At 61.7% G+C, this 17,942-nt stretch overlaps 3 protein-coding genes across 8 annotated transcripts in view; all 3 read left to right on the plus strand.

The window, feature by feature from the left end:
- The window catches only part of PLEKHM2 (pleckstrin homology and RUN domain containing M2), a 39,531-nt gene extending 38,221 nt beyond the window's left edge, over positions 1 to 1,310 (plus strand). For all 6 annotated transcript variants that reach the window (XM_054720496.1, XM_054720497.1, XM_054720499.1 and 3 more), the window contains one exon: positions 308 to 1,310. In XM_054720496.1, the coding sequence (XP_054576471.1) occupies positions 308 to 442 (135 nt within the window). In that variant the 3' untranslated portion in view covers positions 443 to 1,310. The remainder of the gene's footprint in view (positions 1 to 307) is intronic.
- Positions 1,311 to 2,916: 1,606 nt separating this feature from the next.
- Positions 2,917 to 6,038, plus strand: SLC25A34 (solute carrier family 25 member 34). The gene is made up of 5 exons (XM_008148255.3): positions 2,917 to 3,336; positions 4,446 to 4,511; positions 4,602 to 4,754; positions 5,080 to 5,214; positions 5,877 to 6,038. Exons 1-5 carry the CDS (start codon positions 2,917 to 2,919, stop codon positions 6,036 to 6,038), a joined length of 936 nt encoding a protein of 311 aa, XP_008146477.3.
- Positions 6,039 to 7,945: 1,907 nt separating this feature from the next.
- TMEM82 (transmembrane protein 82) lies at positions 7,946 to 12,318 on the plus strand. The gene is made up of 6 exons (XM_008148188.3): positions 7,946 to 8,036; positions 8,162 to 8,234; positions 8,431 to 8,605; positions 9,050 to 9,467; positions 11,336 to 11,523; positions 12,229 to 12,318. The coding sequence occupies exons 1-6, from the start codon at positions 7,946 to 7,948 to the stop codon at positions 12,316 to 12,318; spliced, it is 1,035 nt and encodes a 344-aa protein (XP_008146410.2).
- Positions 12,319 to 17,942: the final 5,624 nt, after the last annotated feature.

Genomic DNA, 17,942 nt, shown 5'->3' on the forward strand with positions numbered 1-17,942 from the left:
AGTCTGGGACTTAGCGCCATCCCTGGCCTTCTTGGTTCCAATAAAATAGCACGAATTGAGTGCTGACGGTGGGGCTGAGGCCGAGCTGTTCCAGGTAAGCAGGACACTCAGGTGCGCAGCCAGCTAGAGCGCAGGGCCTGCCAGGTGGGCACCCACCCCAGAGCCGGGCCTCCCCCGGATGGAGGCTCGGGGCCGTCACCTGGTCTCAGCTTCAGCCCCTCCTTGAAGGGCACAATTTAGCTGGGCGGACGAGGCTACCCTGGTGCGGGGGCTCCGTGGCCCTCATGCTCCCTGCCGCCCGGCACAGGTGGACCTCCCCCACAAGGCCATCCAGGAAGCCTCCAACAAGAAGTTCGAGGACGCCCTGAGCCTCATCCACAGCGCGTGGCAGCGCAGCGACAGCCTCTGCCGCGGCAGAGCCTCCCGGGACCCCTGGTGCTGAGGCGGAGCTGGCCGGTGTCCTGGGGGGCAGTTCAGGGAGGCGCACGGGGCACATTCACCGTCACCACGGTGGCAGCGCGCTGCTCGGGGCCAGGCCTCCACCCGTTCCACAGCCCACTTCCGCCCTGGGCGGCAGAACCAGCGGGCGGGGCCTGAGACAGGGTCTGTCCCTCCCTGTGATCCAGAGTGGGTGCGAACACCCTGGGCACCCTGCCCAGCAGGTGGCACTGGAAATGCCAGGGGCAGAGGTCTGAGCCCTATGGGCTCTGTAGTTGCACAGCCTCCTCCCAGGGCCGCGCCTCAGCCCACGCCGTCTCTTAGGGTGGCGATGGGAATAATACCGACCCTGAGGGAGAGAAGGATGGGGGGAGGGTCCCCTCTTCCTCTCCGGCCCGGGCAGAGGCTCAGGCCGCCCTGGGGGCCCGAGGGTCTGGCCATCCTGTTCATTTTTGAACGTATTCCTGGCTGTGCAGGGAAGCGGAACACTGAGGTCTTAGTGCATGTCATCTCCTCACTAACCCGTCCCACGCGCACTGCTACCTGCCTTCCAGGGCGGGGCCGGGCGGACTGGCCCTCCCTGGCTGCAGGAGGCCCTGCATGTCCGCGGGCCCCTGCCCTTGCCTCTCCCTGAACCTGGCAGTGCCGTGGACCCAGGAATCGGGCTGAGTCCTTGCACCGGGCGCAGAGGGGAGGGAGGCGGGCGTGGAGAGGGGCAGAGCCCACCAGCCTGGCGTGCACGTTGGAGCCTCCTGACTGCCCTGCTTGGCTAGAGCCAGGCCCTGCCCGAGAGCTTGTGAAGGGCCCTCTCGGGGAAGGAGTCAGGTCTGGGCTTTGTTTTTTAAAATAAAATAGATATGTTATATTGCCAAGACTTGTCGCTGGCCTTTTTGACCAGGCTGGAGGTGGGGGACCGCCGATCCCTCTTCTCAGGCCCCTCGACCCTTCGTTCTTCATTCCACAATGTTCCGTCAGCCGCCGGTGCCAACACCGAACCAGACCCCCTGGGGCCCTGGGCACTGGAGCCTGGAGGAGCCCAGGCCTGGGGGTTTCACGGCCTGACCTTTGCCCTCTCTCCTGTTTCCTGCAGGGGCCGGGGTGGGGTGGCCCCAGTCCTAGGCAGGTCTCCACCACCAGAAAGGCACGCCTGCCCCCTGGCCTCCCAGCCACGGGGGTAGATGCCAGCCACTCCGGGTAAACCCGGGAGAGTTCACGCTGTTCCCGAGGCCTCTTGTCGAGCTGCTGCCCCAGGGGCTGGTAGAGGATGCCAAGCCTACCAGGCTGGGAGCCATTCACCACTGCCACCTGCAGGGCCTCACACACACCGGGAGGAGAGGGGTAGGCTCGGGAGGGGGTGGGTGTGGCGGCCACTGAGGCGGGGTTCCAGGCAGGGCGGCTCTGCCTCCGGTTTTGACACTGATATCAGCGCCTAGGGTGATGCAGGGTGGCCCTGGCAGGAGAGCTGCTCTGAGGGCAGAGGTCAAGGTGAGCAGCCTGGCGCCTGGCAGCAGGGCCGGGGCTGGGGGGGGGGGGGGGGGGGGGGGGTCCCTTCTCACCAGGCACAAAGAGCCATTTCCTGCAGGGGCTCCTCCAGAAGCCACAACCCAGTAGGGGCTCCACGGGGAGGAGGGTGGGGCTGAGGGACAAGTCCCTACCAGGTAAGCCACTGGTCACTCCTTGAGGTCTCCTACCCAGCAGGGACCCCCGGCAGGGGCAATGTGGACCATCTTTGTTGGGTGCTTTTCACACATCGCTGATCCTCCAGAGAAGCCCTGCGTGGGCATGGATGCCCCCCTTTTACAAACGGAGAGCTGAAGCTCAGAGGGGAAGTGATTTGCCCAGGTCACGTTCTAGCACAGCTGGGAGTCCGGTCAGTCCCCTCCTCTGCGCCCACTGACAGTGGGACCCAGACTGGAAGGCTGGGGCCCGGAAAGGGGACCTCACACAGCGGCAGGGGTAGGAGTGGGCTGTTGCTGAGCTGCCCAGGCAGACTGTGGCCAGGAGCCCCCGGGGCAGTTCCCCTGCCCAGGGCTCAGCTGCAGCTGGACTGGCTGAGCCAACGGTGGGGCAGCAGCACCAGCCCTTTGCCCCAGGGACCACAGGGGGGGCTGGAGGACAAGGGGCAGGAGAAGGAGTCTCAGCTGATTGGCACCTTCTCCCCGCCCCCAATCTCTTTCTGATCCAGGTGACCTTTGCCCCAGATCCCAGTGTTTAGGGCCGCCCCAAGCCAGGAGGTGTGGAGAACAAAGGCAGCTGGGATTGGTCAGAACCCAGCAGGGGTGTGTCCTAGGCGCCCACAGCCCAGGCGCTGAGCGGAGCAGGTGGACTCCCTGGATAGATCAGCAACCGCCTGGCAGCTGCAGGCCTGTCCCACCGGTCCCTGCCCTCCAGACATGGTCCCAGGGCCCCTCGATCCATAGCCCTGTGACCCTCCAGGGGTACAGGCAGCCTAAGCGCCACCACCCCAGGGTCTGTGCCATGCCCCTGACCCGGGCAGAGCCGGCTGCTGGCACAGAGGACACGGGAGCGGTGGCCCCGGCTGTGGACCTGGTGCTGGGCGCCTCGGCCTGTTGCCTGGCCTGCATCTTCACCAACCCCCTGGAGGTGGTGAAGACTCGGCTGCAGCTGCAGGGGGAGCTGCAGGCCCCGGGCACCTACCCTCAGCCCTACCGGGGCTTTGTGGCCTCCATAGCCGCCGTGGCCCGAGCAGATGGGCTGAGTGGCCTGCAGAAGGGGCTGGCCGCCAGCCTGCTCTACCAGGGCCTCATGAACAGCGTCCGCTTCTATTGCTACAGCCTGGCCTGCCAGGCTGGCCTCACCCAGCAGCCAGGTGGCACCGTGGTCGCAGGTGCGGTGGCTGGGGCACTGGGAGCCTTCGTGGGGAGCCCTGCTTACCTGGTGAGTGCCTCGTCTCCATCCTCCACCATCCCGTGACCCAACTCCCGCCAGGGCTCTGAAGCTTCCCGGGCTGGCCTCCATGGGTGGGGCAGGCTGGGTGGGGCTGCTCCCTGGAACATCCCTTCCCAGGACTGAAATCTGCCCCAGGACCTTGCCCCATCCTCTGTCCCCTGGAGTCCCCCCACCCGCAGGTCCTGAGCCAGGGCGGGGGCGGAGGGTAGCAGGTGTGCTGGAGGTAAGCAGGAGGTGTGCACTTACGTGGCTTGTAAAGTCAAGAATAAAGCTTCCAGCCTGGTCAGTGTGGCTTAGTGGTCGAGCATCCATCCATGAACCAAGAGGTCCTTGGTTCGATTCCCAGTCAGGGCACACGCCCAGGTTGCAGGCTTGACCCCCAGTGGGGGACGTGTGGAAGGCAGCCTTTCGATGTTTCTCTCATCTCTCTATCCCTCTCCCTCCCTCTCTCTCTTAAAAAAGTCAATAAAAACGTATTAAAAAAATAAAAAAGAATAAAGCTTCCATGCCCGTCTGGTATAGCTCAGTGGTTGAGCATCAACAGGAACTAAGAGGTCACCTGTTCTATTCCTGGACAGGGCACGTGCCCAGGTTGTGGGCTCCATCCCCAGTCAGGGACGGGAAGGAAGCAGCTCATCGATGTTTCTCTCTCATCCATGTTTCTATCTCTCCCTCTCCCTTTCTCTCCAAAAATCAATAAAAAACATTTAAAAATAAAGAATGAATAAGTACTCTCTCTATAAAGAAAATTAAAAAAAGAATGAAGCTTCCTGGAGCCAGGGCCGGCACTAGGCTGGATGCGGCACCACTGTCCTCTCCCCCTGCCCTTAGAACAGCTTTCCAGAGGTAAGCAGACACAGCAGGTGGTGCAGACCCAGGCCAACTCGGGAGACTCGCCCCAACCCTGTTTCACACGCCCCTAAGCTGCAGGCGTGGGCTCCTGGAGGTCCAGGTGCCCTGTGGGACTGCTCCCTGGAACATCGCTGCCCGGCCTGCACTCTGCCCCGGGCGACCGGGAAAGGGTGCCCTCCACCCACACAGCTCAGCCAGGCTCCCAAGGCCGGGCCCTGAGCCCTCCGTCACCTCTGCTCTCACAGGTCAAAACGCAGCTGCAGGCCCAGACGGTGGCCGAGATGGCCGTGGGGCACCAGCACCACCACCAGGTGGGACTGTCACTCCCCAGAGCTCCCTGGGCTGGGTGGGCTCCTGGGCGGGCAGGGGCTGCCCAGTGACCCTGTGCCCTCTCCCCGCAGAGCGTCCTGGGCGCCATGGAGACCATCTGGCGGCAGCAGGGCCTGGCAGGTCTGTGGCGGGGTGTGGGCGGGGCTGTGCCCCGAGTCATGGTTGGCTCAGCTGCCCAGCTGGCCACCTTCGCCTCTGCCAAGGCCTGGGTGCAGGAGCGACAGGTGAGGGGCCAGGGACACAGACACCCAGGAGCGAGGAGGCCACCTGCCTCCTTTCTCCCTCCTGCCGGGCCTGAGTCACACCTCAGCCTCTCCAGCTGGACTCTCACACAGGGAACCCCAGCGGGCGGTGACATTCAGGACCCCGTAGGACCCCTGGGCCCAGCAGAAGTGGGGGGCCAGCAGTGAGCCCTGAAGGTGTGAGGGACCTTGTGGGGGAGATGTGGGTGGGGAATGGCTGGAGGGGCCCTGTCTTCTCCCGTCCCCCAGGTGGAGGGAGGCTGGTGGGCGCAGCGGCAGGTGTCAGCAGCCTGTGCCATCCCCACAGTGGCTCCCGGAGGACAGCTGGCTGGTGGCCCTGGCCGGAGGCATGATCAGCAGTGTGGCGGTGGTGGCAGTCATGACCCCCTTCGATGTGGTCAGCACTCGGCTGTACAATCAGCCCGTGGATGGAGCTGGCAGGGTGAGCAGGGGACCAGGTGGTGAGGATGTGGGGAGCTGGAGAGCACCCTTCCCAACACACACACACACACACACACACACACACACAGCCGAGACACATAGACATGTGACATGCATGCAAATGCATTCATTCAGCTTGTGTGCGCAGCACCTATGACCCAGGCACGTGCTAAGCAGTCACATCTGGATTTTGTTCCATCCTCACACCCACCTTCACTTTCCTGATGAGGAAACTGAGGCTCAGAGATATCAAGTGACTTGCCTGAGGTCACCCAGCTGGCATGTGGAGGACCCTGCATTGGAATCCAGGCCCGACCCCCGGCCTCACAGACAGGTGCCCGCCATCGTGTACGCTGGCACAGCTGTGCCCGACACACAGGTGCCCTCCACAGGCTGAGTCAGGGACGAAACCCTCCTGTGTGCCACTAGCCAAACTGAGCCCCTGGCTGGGGCTGGGGCTGGGGCTGCCTGAAGGAAGAAACTCCTTTTAAAATGTTGCCACCTAAAGGTCCTTCATTGTGTAATTTCCCTAGCTTGGCGGGGTGGGGTGGGGGGGTGCCTTTTCTGAGGTGCCACAGAAGCCCTCACACACAGACATACTCTGGTGTGCCAGCCCGGGCCCCACGGCCCCTGTAGTGACACCCACCCTGTGTCTGTCCCCAGGGCCGGCTGTACCGGGGCCTGGCTGACTGCCTGGTGAAGATCTGGCGGCAGGAGGGACCCCTGGCGCTCTACAAGGGTCTGGGCCCCGCCTACCTGCGCCTGGGCCCCCACACCATCCTCAGCATGCTCTTCTGGGATGAGCTCCGGAAACTGGCCCGATAGGGCGGGGCACGGCCACCTAGGGCGTCCCTCACCCCACATCCTGACACAGCCCGACACCCCGCTCCAGCTGGGAATGGCCGTCTCTCACCAGCCACAGGCCCAGGCTCTGCCCCAGGTCTGGGGAGAGTGGACAGCTGGTCAACCCAGCCCCGGGACCCACCAGCCTGCTGCAAGTCACCACCTCAGCTCTCCAGAAACTCCTCTTCCTTCCTTCTCTGCCTTGTCCCAGGGCCGTCCTCACCGTTACCATGACTGCCCCGAGCGAGCGCAACCAGGAGCTGGGTCACGTACCTGCATCAGCTGCTTCAACCTGAAACAACAGGGGGAGGTGACAGGCCTCTCACCAAGGAGCACGCCGAGGCTCAGAAGGGTGGAGAGCTTTGATCAAAGCCACACAGCGCTGAGATGGCAGAGCCAGGACTGGAGCCACCCTGCCCAGCCCGGAACTGTGTCCCCAAGGGATCACTGCACACAGGAGGAGACCCTGGGTGCCCCGGAGGCGTGTCATCTCCCGTGGCAGTCGGCCAGGGCTGCCGGGACAAACCAGGCGGCTATTTCTCCCAGTCCTGGAAGCCAGAAGTCCAAGATCCAGGGGTCAACAGGGTTGGGTTCTTCTCGGGCCTCTCTCCTTGGCTTGAGATGGCTGACTTCTGTGTGTCCTTCCTTCTGTGCATGGCTGTGCCCCAATCTCATCTTACAGGACCAGTCATATGGGACTAGGGCCCCCCTAGTGACTGCACGTCAACTTAATCACCTCTGTAAAGACCCTTCTCCAACTACAGCCACACTCTGAGGTCCTGGGGCGGGGGGTAGGACTTCATTATAATGAATTGGGGTGCAGGGGGGACACAATTCAGCTTGTCACATCACCTATGGCTCTGCTGAGGCCCTCCCAGTACCCAGCACTGCGGGCATTTGCACAGATCCTCATGGCGACCCTGGAAGGGAGCCCTCAGGTTGCCGGTGGTTCTACAAGGAGACTGAGGCCAGGCTGGGGGAGTGGCTGGCCCAAGTGGAGTAGCAGAGCCAGGCATCCTCCTCCGGCGCTTCCCTCAAGCTGCAGCCACACTCCCCGCGTGCGTGTCCCTAAGGCGCGCTGACCTCTGTGCTACGGAGGTGGACACCAGGCCCCTGAAAGGGGTGGCCTGGCCCAGGCCCAGCAGCCTGAACTGCCTTCCCTGCCAACACCCGCGTCTTGGAAAAGCTGCTCCCGGGAGCACGCCTCCCAACACTCCAAACCAATAAAGTTTTCTATTTTCTTTACGTCAATGAGTCTCCTCTGCCGGCAGCCTCAGTCTCCCCCACTCCTGAACCCCTTTCCTTGGCTACTTCAGTCTGGGAAAGGAGGATCCAAAAGCCTTGGGCAGTCGAGCCCCACCCCGTCTGGCCCGGGGGAAGCCTGCCACCTAGTGGACACAGAGAGGATCGTCAAGGCGGCTGCCAGTGGCTGAGGGGTGGGGCCCAGAGCTGAATCCCAACCTCAGGCCTGGGGGCGGATATACGCCCCCCTCCAGACTTCGGGCTGAGAGTAGGGCCTGACCTCAGGAATGTAGGGGAATAGATGCCCCCTTCCAGATTCTGGGCTGAGAGGACAGAGCCCAGACCGAAGGCTGGGACCAGGGATGACAGGACAGAGAGGCCTGGGTTTCAGGAAGCCACTGTGTGGCAAGCCCTAAGGGAGAGTGAGGACAGCGGGCACCAGACTGGAGCAGGGACAGAGGCCAACCCCAGAGATGCCCCTTCACCTGGTGGTCCCATCGCCCCTTAACCCTCCCGCTCCCCTCCCTGCCCCCCAGCCCTGGGCCTTTGACCCCTCCCACCTCCCTCGCCTCCACCGGCACCTTTGCCCTGTGACGTCAGCCTCTCCGGCGCAGACCTGGCCCGAGGCTGGGCTGGATCCGGCTGCCATGTTCTCCCTGCCAGCCCTCCCCTCCTGGTTCCCTGGCCTCTCCTCCCTCGAGTGGGGCTCTGGCCTCCTCCTCGACTCTGTCCTGAAAGGTGAGCGCCTCCTCCCGCCCCCTCCAGAGCCTGCTCCCTCCAGGCACCCCACCCATAGGTCTCCCAGCCCTAGGCTGCCCTCCTGTAACCCTACGAGCACGCCCACTCTCCCTCCCTCCCCTCAGGCCTCATCGGGGCCTGCGGAGTCTCCGTCCTGAACAGCCTCCTGAAGGTTTACTTCTTCGTGGGCTGTGCCAAGTGAGTGCCCACCTGCCCGGCCCACTCCCAGCCCTGTTCAGGCCCCCGGGCCCCAGCTGTGACTCTGGTCTCTGAGGGAGGACTGGGGGCAAGAGACCACCCTTCCGGCCAGGGAGTGTGGCCGGGGACCCGGGACCCCCTCCAGGGCCCAGGCTGGTGGTTCTGCCACTCTGCCTCCACCCTCTCCACCCCACAGCAACCCGGAATGGCGGCTGGAGAAGGAGCGGCTGCAGGCCCGGTGGGCCTTGCTGGAGAAGGCGCACCTGCCTGGGCTGGCCCTCATCCTGACCCTCGTGGGGCCCCGGGTGGCCTCCCTGGTGGTGCTGGAGTTCTCCCTCAGGGCTGTCTCCACGCTGCTGTCCCTGGGCAAGGTGAGGCCTGGTGGGCGGGGCGGGGGTGCGCACTGCTGGCCCGAATGCTAGATCGTTTGAGTGCATCATCCCATGATCCTCCCAACCACAGGGGGAAGGTCTGTGGGAGCCCCATGTCACAGGTGGGGAAACTAAGGCTCAGAGCGGGTAACACACAGGAAGGGGAGTCAGGCTTTAAACCCAGGTCTCCAAGGCTCCGGGCCACCACCGCGCTTCAGCGAGCACATGAGTCCCACGTAACAACCAGGATGGGAATTAAGCCGGAAGAAATGATCCATTAGGGCTTGACGCCAGGCAGTGCTCCCTCCTGGGGAATGATCCGAGGGGTTCCTTTGGGGCCCAGCCTCCCGTAGACTGAAGCATTTGTACCCTGCCAGCCCTCGGTGTCCCGGTGGTGAGGGGACCCACCATCGCGGCGGCCCCTCTCTGCCCGCTCCCCGCCAGGGCTCCGGGAGCGCCGAGAGGCTGCAGCTGTACCTGCTGGGCCAGTACTCGCTGGGCTGTGGGCTGACCTGCGGCCTGAGCTTCCTGCAGGAGGGCGCCCCTCACCGCACGCTGAACCTGCTGCTGGGCCTCGGGCTGGCTGCGCTGCTGAGCACGCTGGCCCAGCGCCTCCTCCGCCACGTCTGCCGCCTCTATGAGCTGCACAGCAGCCAGCACTACTGCGGGGTCTGCCTGGGTCTGCTGGCCGGGGCGTGTGACCTGCCCTGCCTACTGGGCCGCGCCCTGGTCGTGGCTTTTGCTGTGGGCGACCTGGCGGCCGTGGCCCTCATCAACCAGGACTTCCTGACCACCTCGGAGGCTGTGCGCTTCTGGACGCCGCTCACCATCTGCTACACCTTGCTGGTCATCTACATGCAAGGTGAGGGCTGCAGGGGGCCTGGGTGTGTGGGATCCCTTGTCACGTCCCGCGTGTTTCAGAGATCCCTTTCAGGTCCGGTTTCTGGAGAAGGCCGCAATCAAAATGAAGAGAAGCTAGAAAAGAATCAATTTGGGAAAATGTGGGGCCAGGCGGGAGCCCACCTCTAGTGGGAGGACTCCAAGCTCTGGCCTTTGCTCTATCCCTTTTATTAGAGTTCTGAGATACACCCATTGCCCTTAGGCAGGTAATTCCAGTAACAGACAGATGATCTTTATCAATATGGATTTACATGATTATTTGGTGGGGAAGTTGCCTCAGTTACCATCGTCTCAATTAGATAGGGAGTGGTTGGCTCTGACCTTTAGCTTCAAGGTTGACCAGCCTTGTCGGGTTCCCTTTTCACATAACTACCAAGTGACAATGTTCGGTTTCCGGCACCTGGGCATCCACATCCTGCTGTCTGACGGCCCAGCACTGTCCTAGATCCCCGGAGGCTGAGAAGCTAGCCCCCACCCCTGCTACCCCAGGGCGCCTAGCCTGTGGCAGAGGCCACGGTGGTGGGGCAACTCAGAGAGGGGTGCAGCGTGCCCTGAGGAGATAGTGCTGGAATTGGACCTTGAAGGGTAGGCAGGAGCCCCTGAGAGAGGTGAGGGAGACATGACCTTGTACATCAAGGCTCAGAGGTGAGAGAGCACGGCAGCCTCAAACAACTGGAAGAAGCTGAGTGTAGCTGTCACCCCAAGATGGGGCTGAGGCTGATGAGGTTCACTGGGCCTGATGGAGAGTCCTCGTGGGCCAGACCGGGCAGGGTTTGGAGAGCGGGAGGCGGGGGAGATCTGGTCAGATCTGGGCTCTAAAAAGAGGCTCCTGGAGAGTGGGGATGGGCTGCAGAGTGGGGATGGGCTGGACAGAGTGAGGGTGGCCGGAAAAGGCAGGGCAGTCAGGCCGAGAGCAGCAGGTGCAAAGGCACTGGGGTGGGAGTAAGCTTAGCGTGCTCGCTGCACAGCAAAGAAACCCAGGTGTCTGCGGGTTTGAGTAAAGGGGAGCTAGTCAGGGATGAGATGAGGTTGGGTGCCGGCACCGGTCACATCCACTAGGGCAGGGGTCCTCAAACTTTTTAAACAGAGGGCCAGTTCACTGTCCCTCAGACCGTTGGAGGGCCGGACTATAATTTAAAAAAAAACTATGAACAAATTCCTATGCACACTGCACATATCTTATTTTGAAGTAAAAAAACAAAACGGCAAAAACACCCGCATGTGGCCCGCGGGCCGTAGTTTGAGGACGCCTGCACCAAGGCCTCGCAGACAAGGCGAGGGGGGTGCAGCTTCTTCCAAACGCCGTCGGGAGTGCTGGCGGGTTACAAGCAGAGGAAGGGCTTCCTCTCCCTGATGCGTTTGGAAGGTCATGAGCGGTTGAGTAGACACTTGAATTGTAGGGTCAAGAACGCAAGCCAGGAGCCCAGAGAGGAGGCTGCTTGGAGAGACGAAGGTGGCCGGGACCGGGTGGGCAGTGGAGTGGCGAGGCGACTTGGGTGGGGATCTGCTTGGCAGAATGGACAGGCTTCCTAAGGGCTGAGACGTAGATGCAGGAGAGGAGTCGGGCTGCAAGCTGGGGGCTCTGTCCCGAGCGCAGGAGGGGCACAGCAGCAGGAGACGCAGGCGAGCAGTGAGGCCTGGGAGGCAGAGGGCCTGGTGCCTTGGGGGGCTCTAAGAGTGGGGGTGGGGCCAGCAAGGGAGAGGGGCTGCAGGGGGAGGGCGGGGAAGGCTCGCACTGGGAGGGGGGCAGGGAGGTGCAGCCCTGATCCAGCTGGTCCTGTCGGGGGCCAGTTGCGGCAGGTGTGCGGTGACAGGCGGTGTGTCCCACAGAGGAGCAGCGGCAGCACCCTGGCCTGCAGAGCCAGGTCCAGACGGTGCTGGTGCGCATGGGCGGCCTCTTCGTGCTGCTGCTGACCGTGGGCCGCTGGCTGGACCTCCTGGGGGTCCTCATCTCCCTGCTGGGCGAGCTCTGGTGCCTGGTGGGCGTCCGCACTCTGCTTGACCTCTGCCAGAAACAGGTGGGCACCCCACCCCTGCGTCCCCTACACAGGGACACCCTGCCCTGCTCCAGACAGCCTGGAGCAGTGGTCGGCAAACTCATTAGTCCACAGAGCCAAATATCAACAGTACAGCGATGGAAATTTCTTTTGAGAGCCAAATTTTTTAAACTTAAACTTCTTCTAATGCCACTTCTTCAAAATAGACTCAGCAAGGCCGTGGTGTTTTGTGGAAGAGCCACACTCAAGGGGCCAAAGAACCGCATGTGGCTCGCGAGCCGCGGTTTGCCGACCACGGGCCTGGAGCCTCCACAGGCCCAAGTTTAAGAAGAGCTGGGCCCTCACTGGTTTGCTCAGTGCTTAGAGTGTTGGCCCGTAAACTGAAGGGTCTTGGGTTCGATTCCAGTCAGGGGCACGAACCTCGGTTGCAGGCTTGATCCCCTGTCCCGATCGAGGCACGTGCAGGAGGCAACCCATCGCTGTGTCTCTCTCACATGGATATTTTTTTCTCTCTCTCTCCCCCTTCCTTCTACTCTCTCTAAAAATCAATGGAAAAAATATCTTTGGGTGAGCTGGGGAAACCTCTCTTGGGGTGGGGACAGGAGCTCGGATCCCCTCTCTTACCTGGCGTTAACCTTTGACCTGTGCCCCAGAGGCCCTGAATAGGAGGGAGGGGACGGCCATTGGTGGGGTATCCTCCATCCTTTCCTCCCCACCTTCCCTCAGGAGTTTCCACCTCAGAGGCCTTCCGTGTCAGCTCCAAGCCAGCCCCAGCCCTCGGCACCTGCCCAGACCCAGGGGACGGCCCCCTCCTGACCTGCCCACCGAGGACTCTGGGGCCACCCAGGCTCACTGGAGGCCTGATGCAGCACGGTGCCTGGAGGCTGGGGGGCAGGGTTGGCCCCACCTGGAACTCAAACTGGAGCCCCTGAGAGGGAGGGGAGGATTTGGGGTTAGGAGGGGGCCCCCGGGGGCCACTGGGTTAATGCTTTACGCAGGGTGGGCAGTGGGCACACAGCCCCGTCCTCTCCTCAGACAATAAAGATGTTTTTTTCACCCTGTGGCCGGAGTCATGAGCATGCAGCAGGGCAAGCTTCTCCCACCACACAGCTTCCTGGCCGGGGCGGGCTCCTGGGATGTGTGCAGGAGTGACTATCGAGGTGGCTGAGGCGGTGGTGGGTGCGGCGGATGGACACATGCACTAGCACCCACGTGCATGTTGGGTGGACGGTGCTGACCTGTCCCATCCTAGGCTGAGGCACAGCCGAAGGGAACACGATGCTGGAAAGGCCTCTGGGTCCCCCCTGCACCCGGCTTGTCTGAGACCATGAGGATCTTCCCGTCTCAGCTCCGTTCAGCCTCGTGTCCCCTGCTTTTCCAGCGGGTACAGAAGAAAGGTTGAATACCGACTCCTCTGCTGGCCAGCTGTGTACCCTTGGGTAGGCTGCTGTCCCCCTCTGAGCCTATTAGAGCCACCAGCATGGGTTGTGTGCTTTTTTTAATAACCTCATTCCATTCTGACATCAGCCCCGAGAGGTTGGTCCTGTTATCCCTTTTTACAGATTCAGAAACTGAGGCTCAGAGAGGTTACATAACTTCCTCAAGGGCACACAGCTAGTTAGTAGCAAAGTCAGGGTCTGAATCCAGGGGGCCTACCCCCAGAGCTCAAGTGCTTTGCCTGCTTCCTGCTTCCCTCTTCTTGTTGAAGCATCGGAGCCAGAAACACTGACGGGTGGGCAGGAAAAATATGGCAGGTCCCTTCTTGGCAGGTTCTGGCCTGTGGTTCTGGCCACCTTTTGTCCGGGGTAGCCAGAGGCTCCATCACAGTCCTGTTCTCCCGGCCCAGACTCCCAGCCCCACGGGGCCGCTTGGTTCCCTGGGGACCGAGCTGGGGCTCTTTCCCAGCAGGAGCCTCATGGGGCAAGGGAGACGGCCAGCCAGGGCTTCCAATGGGTCGCGAGGCAGCTCTGGGGCAGCTGGGATAGAAGGCTGGAGAAGGTTCTTGGAGGATTCCAGGCTCCGACAGGTCTGGCTTCTCAGCAAAGGCCGCCACGGTCACCTGAAGGCTGCACTGGAGCAGACAGTCCAGCCTAGGATTTTTCACTCTCCACCGTGGGGTGCCCCTGGGACACAGGGCAGGCTGGCCCAGGCTGGATGGGGGGTTCCAGCTGACTCCTCCAGGAGTGGCCACCCAACTCACAGCTTGAGCCCCACCTCTGACCCCTTGCTTTGTCCTGCCCCAGGAGAGGCCTCCTGGCCCCAGAGTAGCTGAGGTGGGGACTAGCCTATGGGTCCCTCCACCGCCAATATAGGACCCAGCCCCCCTCGGCCTGGGAGGGCGCTCAGCTCCCTCTGGGCAGGAAGCTTGCCCCAGTCTAGGAGGAAATGGCTCAGTTAGGCGGGCACAGGGCCAGCCCCTTGCTGGACCCAGACTGGGCACCAGGTTCCAACTGTTCTGATGTTTTTGCTGGAAGGTTCCCTGACCTTCTGGCCTCATAGAGCCTAGCACCCAGTGGGGACGGGCTGGGAGGGATTGGACTCAAGGTCCTTTCCTTTTTATGGGCACAGGGACCATTTTCCAAACAAAACCTGGGCCACATGGGCTGGAATGGGATTCTTTCCTTATCTACTCAATTATTTTTGTGAAAAGTCCAACAAGGGTATAAACATTAGATCACTCTAAGAGAGGCATTTAGCAAATCTACATTCCAAACAAAGAGAAATAGGGCTGAAGTCCACAGGGCAGCGGAGATGCAAAAGGGATGGCCTGGAGCAGGGGCATGACTCTGGGACTTGATCCCACAGAGACCACGAGAGCCCAGACCTGGGCCCTGACCAGCATCCTAAAGAGGTGGGAGACCAGAGCGCCCACTCCCTGCTACGTGGGCATGATGGTAACCCCTGGGGCAGCTGGGATTGGGGCAAGCCAGCCACCTCCCTCCTGAGGTCCCCCCCCCCCCCCCCCCACACACACACACTTCTGGCTTTTCTGAGCTATAGCATTGTCCCTCAGGGTGTCCCGCATTCCTTTCTCTATTTATTCATTCACAAGTAATTACTGAACATCTGGTAAGGGGATAGAGTGATGGGGGCTACAGGGCTAGGGAGGGTATTTTGTTATTTACAGCTGCACAACAAATGACCCCAAAATCAAGCAGCTTAAAATAACAGACATCTATTGTCTCACTTTTGTGTGTGTTGGGAACCTGGGTGCAGCTTGACTGGGTCCTCTGGCTTAGGGTCTCTCACAGGCCTCGGTCAAGATGTTGGCGGAGGCTGTGATGTCATCCTAAGGCTCGATTGGGGAAGGATCCAATCCCAACCTCACTCCCATGGTTGTTGGCAGGATTCACTTTTCTCCTGGGCTCCTGGGCCTCGGGCCTCGGTTTCCCCTGTGACTGTTGGGCAGGGGGCTCCCTCAGTTCTTGCCACATGAGCCTCTCTATCGGGCAGCTCACAACCTGATGGCCGGCTTCCCTCCAGCAACCAAGCAAGTGAGGGGGAGAGAGAAGAACAGCAGGACAAAAGCCACCGTCTTTCTGTAACCCAGGGTTAAAAGCAGCCTCCCACTGTTGTTGCTGTGTTCCATTGGTTAGAAGCAAGTCACCCTTGAGAGGAGGGGGTTATACAAGGGTTTGGCAGAAAGTGGGGATCCCCGGGAGCCATCCTAGAAGCTGCCTTCTACAGAGGGCTTCATTGAGGAGGCCTGAATGGACCGAGGGAGGCAGCCAAGCAAAATCTATCGCTGAGGCTATCACTGTGGCCGAGTGAGGCCCCCCGGCGTTTCTGAACATTTCTTATAAACTTGACCTGGGTTTGAATGAAGCTTACTAATGGACGTGACCTTGAGCAAGGTACTCTCTGTAGCTAGGCTTCCCCATTTGTTGAGAGGACTGAACAAGATGGTGGAGGCAGGGCACTTAACCCAGAGCCTGTCCGTGGCCTCTAGCGCCCCTCACCCCAGAAGGGACTGGAACTCCGCCTCAGCCACACCTTTCTGATGTGAGTGAGGAGACTGGGAAGGAGGCATTGGCTCAGGCGATGGAGCAGGAACCCAAATCCTTACAATGGAGCCACAGGGAGGTACTGCCACCCCCAGGTTGCAAGAGGAAACTGAGGCTCAGAGAGAAGTGACTTGCCCGAGGGCCCAGGCTGGCACATGGCAGAGCTGGTCACTCACAGATACTGATGTTACTCATATCTGTGCTTGCCCACCCTGCCCCTGCTACAGCATGTGTGTGTGGTGCTCCCACTTCTCTGTACTGATGCACCCCTAGCACAGCTCCCCCCACCCCCCCCCCCCCCACCCACCCCCGCCCCAGTAGGTGCTCAGGAAATAAGTATTGAACTGACCTGACTCCCAGCAAGCAGAGTGGAGGATGAAGGGAGGGGCAGGGCAGAGCCAGGGCTGGGAGGCTGGGGGAGGGGCTGTTTGCTAACGAGTGGGTAACCCCCACCCGACCTGGATGTACAGCTTCCTGCGGCTGCACACCCGGGCCGCGCCAGGCTGGGCCTGACAGTCTGCTCTGACCCGGCCCCGGCGGAGCCTGTCAGGGGAAGGCCAGCTGGACAGATGCTTCCCTTCCTCAGCCTCTGGGCCCCAGGACTTAAGCTCAGGGAACCCTGTCCCTGTCCTGGGATCCATGGATCACGTGCGCTGAGAGCTCCGGAGACCAGGCGAGGGTGATGGGAGAAAGCCAGTGCTGCTTTCACGGAGCGGGACTCCCACCATGGGTGAGGCCCCTGTGCCCGGTGGTTCTGCGAAGGCACCGAGAGGGAGCCTTGGAGTGGCAAGGACTTGGCCAAGGTCACAGCCAGCACCAGAGAGCTGGGAGCCTGCCCTCCCCTCACCTGCACCTTGTTCGTTCCCTCAGAGCACACCTCACCACTGGTGATTACATGGATGGGGGTGATGTGTGGATGGCCCCCGTCTCTCTGTAAGCTCCCTGGGGACCAGGGTGGATTGTGTCTGACCTGATTCCCGCGAGCTCCTCGCCTCCTGCCTAGCTCATAGTCGGAGCCCATCAGTGCCTGTTGGGTCAAAGCCCTCCTCCTACTGTGGGCAGCAGGTGCGTGCTCCCCGCGGACTGGACAGCAGCCAGGGTCCCCCCTGCTTTGGGTCTTGCCCCCGCACCTCTCTCCTACCCTTCCCTGCCACCCAGGGTCTCAGCCGCCTGAGCCCTAATAGAAGATTGAGCCCCTTCATCAACTGCTTGGAAGAAAGCTGGTCGGAGGCTGGCAGGCGAGGAGGCGGGGAGCGGGGCCTCTGAGCCTCGGACAAAGGGCGTGTGTTCTCATTCAGCGCACTTCCTGGGTTTCCATTGCAGGACGCTTGGCACCTGCCGAGGTGACATTGACACCTGGGGTGGGGCGGGGACCCTTGGCCAGGACGCTCCTCCGCCCAGGAGCAGCAGAGGCAGAGGTGAGACAGGTGGCCGGGGGTGCTGGGTGGCAGGTAAGTGGTGGCAGCTGGACCCCCACATTCCCCTTTGACCTTTCCTCAAGGTGAGGATGCCTGGGTCCCAGAGTCTGTGTGACCTTGGACAAGGCCCACATCAACCCTTTGGTGCCTTATGGTCCCCCCACGGGGGGCAGTGAGGGGGCTTGGGGATATCATGGAGATGAAGGAGGGCAGCTGCATTTTCTGTTTTAAAAGCTTTTGGGCCCCAGAGCACTTGGAAAGGGGGTTCTACAGCCTAAAGTGTCTGAACACCCCTGGCTCTCACCTTCCTCCCCCCCCCCCCGCTCCCCTCCCCCCCTCTGCCCCGTCGTGCCCCGGAGACAAGCTCTTTTCTTGTTTGTTTGTTTGGTTGGTTGGTTAATTCTCATGGGAGGATATTTTTCCATTGATTTTTAGATTGGGAGGGAGGGGGAGAGATAGAGAGACGAACCAATGTGAGAGAGAGACATCGATGTGTTGCCTCCCACATGCTCCCTGACCAGGGCCAGGGACCGAGAGCCTGGAATCCAGCTCGGAAGCAAACCCACGAGCCTTCAGTGTGCGGGCCGGCACTCGAGGGTCTTGAGGACTCTAACCATTGGAAACACCAGCCGGGCAGGGACTCTTACTCCAAAGCGGGAGGCATCGTTGCTCAGCCAGGAAGGAGCCGGCCGGGGACTCAGGCTCGTGAGGTCTGACTCTCCCTCCGCGTCCAGAGCTCCCTGGCCGCCTCGCCAAGCCTCCGCTCCCCAGGCTGAAGGGTGGCAGCCTCGCAGCCCTGGGACCAGCAGAGCCGTGCACCCGGGGCAACTGGTCGGGGTTTCAGTCCAGCTCTGCCCCTTGCCCCTTGTGTAGCCCGGAGCCTCTCTGAGCCTCGGTTTCCTCGTCCGTGAAGCATGAATAAAGCCGTCCCGCCGCACAGGGCTCTCCCGGGGACCCAACGGAAAGGGGGCCTGGAGGCCAGGCCCCGGCTGATGGGAGCCCCACACACAGCAGCTGC

Source organism: Eptesicus fuscus, chromosome 9, assembly GCF_027574615.1.
Source record: "Eptesicus fuscus isolate TK198812 chromosome 9, DD_ASM_mEF_20220401, whole genome shotgun sequence".
Taxonomy (NCBI): domain Eukaryota; kingdom Metazoa; phylum Chordata; class Mammalia; order Chiroptera; family Vespertilionidae; genus Eptesicus; species Eptesicus fuscus.